General features: G+C 42.7%; 1 protein-coding gene across 1 annotated transcript; it reads left to right on the forward strand.

Annotated features, from left to right (window-relative positions):
• The first annotated feature begins 1362 nt into the window (after positions 1-1362).
• On the forward strand, positions 1363-4235 carry tsen34 (TSEN34 tRNA splicing endonuclease subunit). Its single transcript, XM_046296490.1, has 4 exons — positions 1363-1915; positions 2203-2341; positions 2428-2712; positions 2910-4235. The coding sequence occupies exons 1-4, from the start codon at positions 1619-1621 to the stop codon at positions 3110-3112; spliced, it is 924 nt and encodes a 307-aa protein (XP_046152446.1). The 5' UTR covers positions 1363-1618; the 3' UTR covers positions 3113-4235.
• The last annotated feature ends 3952 nt before the right edge of the window (positions 4236-8187 follow it).

Consider the following 8187-nt stretch of genomic DNA (forward strand, 5'->3'; position numbering starts at 1 on the left):
TACCTGAGCCACTTCCTGAGCCACTGGATGAGCTGCACTACCTGAGCCACGCCCTGCAGAACCACTCCTTTATTGGGGATGTCTTGCTTATTGCCTATAATTTCCACCTGTTCCATTTGCACAACAGCATGTGAAATGTATTGTCAATCAGTGTTGCTTCCTAAGTGGACAGTTTGATTTCACAGAAGTGTGATTGACTTGGAGTTACATTGTGTTGTTTAAGTGTGTTTTTGAGCAGTGTATATCAGGAGAAGTGCAGTATTATCATAAGGAGATGCGTATTTTGAATACGGAGGATGAATGGAGGGAAAAAGAGAGTCAGAGGAGGTCTACGAGAGGGAGAGAAGGAGATGGTTGGTTAAAAATGGCAGAAGAATGGTAGAAAGTGTAAGCAGAGGGAGCAGAAGACAGGAGGAGAAATGGAAGTGAATGAGGCCGAGGTATCGGAGGGGGTAGGTGTGGTGAAGTTCTCGGAGCCCGAGGCTTGCACCGAGGATCAGGATAGAGATGACTCTGTGACAGTAGGAGTGAGGTTTTGGGAAAAAGTGGGACCCTTGCCTTTCGACTGATCCATTTGTGGTTTCAGGGTGGGTAAAAACAGAGTTGGGTATTGTAACCAGAAGAAGTCTTGTGATAGTTTGTGTTTCTGCTGATCAGAGGGAGAAGGTGCTCGGCGTTAAACAATTGGGGGCAAGAAATGAGAATTGTTTCGCTCTCAATGGGCGCCATGATTACATGGGTAGCAGTAAATGTTAAAGTTGACCAACTGAAGGGGATGATTCCTGGTGTTGTGATGCTCGTTGTTTATTGTGCGACGCAGGTAGGGTGGCGAGAGTGGTGAAACAGAAGAGACATTGTCTGTTATTTTGAGTGAAGAAAGTAGAGGAAGATGGGTCAAGGTGGAGGGATCCTGAGAGGAGTGGTGTGACTAGTAGATCTGTACCAGAACAGAGGGAGGGATCCTGAGAGGAGTGGTGTGACTAGTAGATCTGTACCAGAACAGAGGGAGGGATCCTGAGAGGAGTCGTGTGACTAGTAGATCTGTACCAGAACAGAGGGAGGGATCCTGAGAGGAGTCGTGTGACTAGTAGATCTGTACATCAGAAGAGTTACAGGGTGGGATAAGTGGTAATGTCCTATCCTATCAGGTTGTTGGCATGAGGTAGGTCTAAATAGATGTAAATAGTGGAGTATTTATTTGGTGAATAAAAAAATGTGAGTGTAGTATTAGATGGTAGGGTATTTATTTATTTTACAAGCAAAACTAAACTAAGAGAGTTGTACTCCAGTCTAGTAGGTGGCGGTAATGCAACATATTGGATGCCAAACGCCGTTAAACCTCATCGAATAAGAAGTTGTTCCCACACACAAGGAAGTACCAGAGCTCACCCGCACTGGAACTGCACGTAAGGTACGCTCAATATTTAAGAGATTGTCGTGTCGTTTCACTCGATATTACTGTTGCAAATAGCTTCTTAAACCCAATGAATCATTCAATTATTGTGCTTTTCAGCCAATACGCATCATGATAACTCATGTGGACACCACATTAAGTGCGTGAACATTTAATTCAAAATCGACCTCAAAAGTATCATACGTTTGGGTATGCTACAGTCAGATGGATTCGCCGGAGCAAAAGATAACGAAAACTGTGTCCAGAGTGGACGCGAGTAAAGAAAGCATGGCGAACAGCCGTCAGGTCATCGGAATAAACTTCTGTGGGCCCACGCCTCTGATGTGGCGTGCGGACGATTTGAAATCGGTCCGTGAACTGGGAATCATAGGGACCCTGGTGGGGTCTCTGGCCCGACAACCTAGGCAGAACACCCGGCTGGGGAGACCCCTCGAGCTGCTGCCGGAGGAGGGGCGACTGCTGGCGGACATGGGGAGAGCTGCAGTTATTCCTGACTCGACAGTAAATACTTTGTATCACTTGTTCAGTACTTTCAAGTGTAGTGGTGATGCTATAATAACTATTTGGCTGCAAATACTTTGACATTACGATTTGTACTGTATAAATAAAGCAATTGGTGGTTGGGATTGTAAAAGACCGATTTAGCCACTTAGTGAGCATAGTATAAAATACATTTATGGCACAGGGGGTAGTGTCTTGCCATATAACTGGGTTGTGGGTTCAAGCCCTAATCCGGTGTTTCCCCCCTCAAGCCCTAGACACTAAGTTTGGTCAATTGATCCTTACAGAATGAGGATCCCGAGGTGAATCCAGAGCAAGTGGAGCACTATCATGCAGGACTGGAGAACAGCTTTCAGGAACAGGGTGCCTTGGCCTTGGAGGACAGGAAGGCAACATTAATGAGAGTTATGACTGAGAAACATAACGGTGAGGAGACATCATCACTCACAGGCATTTGTGCGAGACAAGTGAATCAAGTGTCCTGGCTCTGACAGCACTATGTTTTCTCTTAGAGAATCCTGGAAGCCAGGAGGATTCGGACGGTGCGGTGAGAGACCGTCTCGAAGCTCTGGCCCGCGGCTTCTCATTCCCTCGCACGGCCATGGCGGTACAACTGTGCACAGCCCGAGCAGGGCTCTCTCACTGTCCCGTGGTGCGCCGTTTCCTGGCCGCAGACTGGCCCATACCACGGGATGAGAGGTCCGAGACCCGGTTCCGAGTGTTCAGGGACCTGAGACGCCAGGGCTTTTACCTCACCTCGGCCGGGAAGTTTGGGGGAGACTTCCTGGTGTACCCAGGTGAGCTCCGTACTTCAATCACGTTGATTTATGGTTACATTTGATTGAGCTCAGCTGAGTGCATGATTCCAGTAGTTTCAAAGTGTCTTTTTTTTGTCCGATCTTACCGACTTGGGTAGCCTATCATTCTCTACAAAAGAGAACCTATGGTCATGTCAGTCTTTCTGTTCCTCTCTTCTGTATCCCCTTTCTCTCAGGTGACCCCCTCCGTTTCCACGCCTATTTCATTGTCGTGTGCATCTCCATGGACGAATCGATGCCCCTGTGTGACGTTCTGGCCATTGCCAGGCTAGGGTCCAATGTGAAGAAGACTGTCCTCCTGTGTTCGTCAGGGGGAAGCCAGGAAGATGACGGGGAGGAGGTGGTGTACACATCACTTCAGTGGAGTGGAATGGTGTAGGATCACAGTTGGAGACTATGTGGAAGCACAATGGTAACATCTCTCATCTAGCCAGAGGCTACACATCACTACAGTGTAGTGGAATGTTGTAGGCAGCACCACAGTGGGACACTATATATGGTGATATATTTCACTTAGCCGGAAGTTGTCATAATGCTTATATCTTTCAAATTCATTCAACACAACAGGAGTGCCAAGGGTGTGGAGTTTAGGGTTCATTTGTAATTTCAGCCACTGAACAGGAGGTGGAACGGTTACAGACAGCAGGGGTGTATTCACTAGGAAGCAAACGGGGTGGAATTTATCTGAATTTGTCCAATAAGAAACTTGTTTTCGTTGCAAAACATTTAGCTAGTGTCTACTAATGAATACACCCCTGGTGCGTTGCTCTCCAGTCCAATGGGGAGGCTACTATTATTGTACCACAATTAGCAGCAGTACAGTAGGAGTTTGTGAATAAGAGTGTATGATTTTGGTAAGGTAGCTTGGTTTTTATCAAAGATGAAATGTCGATAATACAGCCAACGGTCATGGCTTGGCTTGAGTGGGGTGGGCGTTTCCTTGGAAAAATATTTACTTTGAAGTGTGTGTGTGTATTGTGACAATTGTTGAAAATATAATTGAAGACACTTCACTTTTGTGTGAACGTTGTTTGAGTGCCGATATGTGTTCAGAAAGACCTGACATCAGAGAGTTACCACCACAGAAGAAAAGGAAAGCACTTGCATTAGGAAATGCAATTGAAAACATTTTGCGGTGGAAAACAAAAATGATTTTTTTTTTCATGAACACTCCAGGGTAGTCCCTCCCAGTTTCAGTTCGGTTTACTTTTTGGTGCTTAATGAACATGACCTTGGACTGCCCCACATAAAACTGTCGGCTTCTTGGAGAATGGTGAACGGTGTGACAAGGCATGTATATTTACTTTACATAACAGCAAATAGATATGACCAAACATCCACATTAGAACAATAGGACATAATGTGATCAGAGAATGGGGACCGGTTGTCCCAATTCAACCAGAAATGCTCTCTATGTTTTGCTGTTGGCTTGTATTAAAAATTGATTAAATAGATTTTACTCACCCATCTATAAACAATATCCCATAATGTCAAAGTGAAAATATGTTTTGGACATTTATTGAAAATGAAATATAGAAATATCTAATTTACACAAGTATTCACACGAGTCAATACATGTTAGAATAACCTTTGGCAGCGATTACAGCTGTGAGTATTTCTGGGTAAGTCTTTGCACAGCTGGATTGTACAAAATTCTTTGAGCTCTGTGAAGTTGGTTGTTGATCATTGCTAGACAGCCACTTTCAAGTCTTGCCATAAATGTTCAAGCTGATTTAAGTCAAAACTGTAACTAGGCCACTCAGGAACATTCCTTGTCGCCTTGGTAAACAACTCCAGTGTTTTTGGCCTTGTTTTAGGTTATTGTCCTGCTGAAAGGTGAATTTGTCTCCTAGTGTCTGACAGAAGGTAGTCTGAATAAGATTTTCCTCTAGGATTTAGCCTGTGCTTAGCTCTATTCCATTTTATTTTATCTTAAAAAACTCCCTAGTCCTTGTCGATGACAAGCATACCCATAATATGATGCAGCCACCACCATGCTTGAAAATATGTGGTACTCAATGATATTTTGGATTTGCCCCAAACAACATAATTTACATAACTTGTTAGTATTATGGAGTAACTACAACGTTGTTTATCCATCCTCATTTTTCTGCTATCAGGCATTAAACTCTTAACGCCAACCTTTTCTGAAGAAAAGTAATTTCAACGATTTTACTGAGTTACAATTCATACAAGGACATCAGTCATTTGAAATCAATTCATTAGGCCATATTCTATGAATTTCACATGACTGGGCAGGGGCACAGCCACGGGTGGGTCTGGGAGGGCATAGGTCCACCCACTTAGGAGATAGGCCCAGCCAATCAGAATAAGTTTTCCCCCACAAAAGGGCTTTATTACAGACACAAATACTCCTCAGTTTCATCAGCTGTCTGGGTGGCTGGTCTCAGACGATCCCGCAGGTGAAGAATCCAGATGTGGAGGTCCTGTGTTGGCGTGGTTACACATGGTCTGGGGTTTTGAGGCCGGGTTGGATGTAATTCAAAATTCTTCAAAACAGCGTTGGAGGTGGCTTATGGTAGAGAAATGAACATTAAACTATCTGGTAACAGCTCTGGTGGACATCCCTGCAGTCAGAATGCCAACTGCACGCTTCGGAAAAACTGGAGAAATGCTCGCTAAGAGGGATGTAAAACACATTTCTTGCCAAAATTTGAGAGAACCTTTTGTGTGTATGGAACATTTCTGGGATCTTTTATTTCAGCTCTTTACATGTTGTGTTTATATTTTGGTTCAATCGATACACTTGCCTACTCATTCACTGCAGCTGCAGCATGGGAGGAAGTAGTGAGAAGCATGTTTTGTAAAATAATAAAAACTTTTGACAGTGCTTAATAAAAACTTAAACTCAGTCATAAAAACAGCAGCTCTTTCCTGTATTATTTGACAGTCTGTTCACTCTGGTCATGGTTTTAAAAGTGATAAAACCTCACGTAGGCTAGTATCAAACTTTGCTGTGGCCGGGGTCGTAAAATCTGTAAGCACAGTGATTTGATCTGATTGACCAGCAGTAGATACACTTGATTTAGCCACAGATCTCCTGGTCTGTTGGGTAGAGTTCTATAATGAAATAGTCCAAAATGCCTACACGGTGCACAGGGATTCTGAATCAAGTGCACCTACCATGATTTTTGTTGTTCTTGATGTCTTTTGTTGTTTGCATTGTTGTTTTCTGTTTTCCTTTGTCTTTTCACTTTTGTTCATTTTGTTGGTTGTTGGTGAATTTTGAGATGGAGCTGCGTAGGTCTTGGGGGTGGGGAGTGGAATATATATTTTTTTTTTGGGGGGGTGGACTGTTGGGGGAGTCTTGGATGGTTGAGGGGCAGCTCCCGGGGAACTGTGGGGGGATCTTGGAGGGCTGGTGGCCTGGCAGTTGAGGACTTGGGCCGGTGGCTGATAGTTCACTAGTTCGGGTTCCCGTTTTTGACCTTGTGGGAGATCTGTCGATGTGCCCTTGAGCAGGGCGTTGACCCTGGTTGCTTCTGTGGGTTGCTCTGGATGGGAGTTTGTTAGATGACTGAATGTAATGTACATTTCGAGCGGCTTCACTGCAAGTAGATTGTATGTTTTAATATTCAATAATAAAGAAAGTGCACCTACCAACAGCACAACACAAAAAATAAGAATAAATGGAGCACAACCTTTTACCGTTGGATTTTCAATAGAAATGTTTGGTGATCGACTCGGAATGCCTTGGGTTGGTGACCACTGCTCTAATTGTTGGTCTCCTGGTGAAATCCCAGAGTGGTTTCCTTCCTCTCTGGCAACTGAGTTAGGAAGGATGTCTGTATCGAATTGCAAAAATCGCTGAAGTTGGAGACTTTTATCTCCCTCACAAACTTCAAACATCTGCTATCTGAGCAGCTAACCGATCACTGCAGCTGTACATAGTATATCGGTAAATAGCCCACCCAATTTTACCTACCTCTTCCCCATACTGTTTATATTTATTTACTTTTCTGCTCTATTGCACACCAATAAATCTACCTGTACATGACCATCTGATCATTTATCACTCCAGTGTTAATCTGCAAAAAAAATATATACTGTGTTATTGACTTGTTAATTGTTTACTCCATGTGTAGCTCTGTGTTGTTGTCTGTTCACACTGCTATGCTTTATCTTGGCCAGGTCACAGTTGCAAATGAGAACTTGTTCTCAACTAGCCTACCTTGTTAAATAAAGGTGAAATAAAATAAAAATAAAAATAAATCCTTGTTGTGACTGGATACACTATTCATACACCAAAGTGTAAATAATAATTTCACCATGCTCAAAGGGATATTCTTTGTGAGGCATTGGAAAACCTCCCTGGTCTTCGTGGTTGAATCTCTGCTTGAAATTCACTGCTTGACTGAGGGACCTTATAGATAATTGGATGGGTGGGGTACAGAGATGGGGTAGTCATTCAAAAATCATGTTAAACACTATTGTTGCACACATGAATGTGTGTGACTTTATTTAGGCTTTCCATGACAAAGGGATTGAATACTTGTTGACTCAAGACATTTTAGCTTTTCATTTCTAATTCATTTGTAAACATTTCTAAAAACATAATTCCACTGTGACATTATGGGGTGTTGTGTGTTTGTCCAGTAAAACAAAATGCCAATTTAATCTGTTAAATTCAGGCAGTTACGCAATAAAATGTTAAAGTCGAGGGGTGTAAATACTTTCTGGTGGCACTGTAGTTCAACTATATACAGTTGAAGTCAGAAGTTTACATACACTAAGATTGGAGTCATTAAAACTAATTTTTCAACTACTTCACAAATTTCTTGATAACAAACTATAGTTTTGGCATTTCGGTTAGGACATCTACTTTGTGGATGACACAAGTAATTTTCCTAACAATTGTTTACATACAATTATTTCACTGTATCACAATTCCAGTGGGTCAGAAGTTTACATCCACTATATGTTGACTGTGCCTTTAAACAGCTTGGAAAATTCCAGAAAATTATGTCATGGCTTTAGCAGCTTCTGATAGGCTAATTGACATAATTTGAGTCAATTGGAGCTGTACCCGTGGATGTATTTCAAGGCCTACCTTCAAACTCAGTGCCTCTTTGCTTGACATCATGGGGAAATCATCCAAGACCTCAGAAAATAAATTGTAAATCTCCACAAGTCTGGTTCATCCTTGGGAACATTTTCCAAACATCTGAAGGTACCACGTTAATCTGTGCAAATAATAGTATGCAAGTATAAACACCATGAGACCACGCAGCTATCATACCGCTCAGGTAGGAGACGCGTTCTGTCTCCTAGAGATGAACGTACTTTGTTGCAAAAAGTGCAAATCAATCCCAGAACAAAAGCAAAGAACCTTGTGAAGGTGCTGGAGGAAACAGGTCTATATCCACAGTAAAAAAAGAGTCCTACACTACAGATCAAAAGTTTTAGAACACCTACTCATTCAAGGGTTTTTCT

The sequence above is a fragment of the Oncorhynchus gorbuscha genome, linkage group LG13 (genome assembly GCF_021184085.1).
Source record: "Oncorhynchus gorbuscha isolate QuinsamMale2020 ecotype Even-year linkage group LG13, OgorEven_v1.0, whole genome shotgun sequence".
NCBI classification, from domain to species: domain Eukaryota; kingdom Metazoa; phylum Chordata; class Actinopteri; order Salmoniformes; family Salmonidae; genus Oncorhynchus; species Oncorhynchus gorbuscha.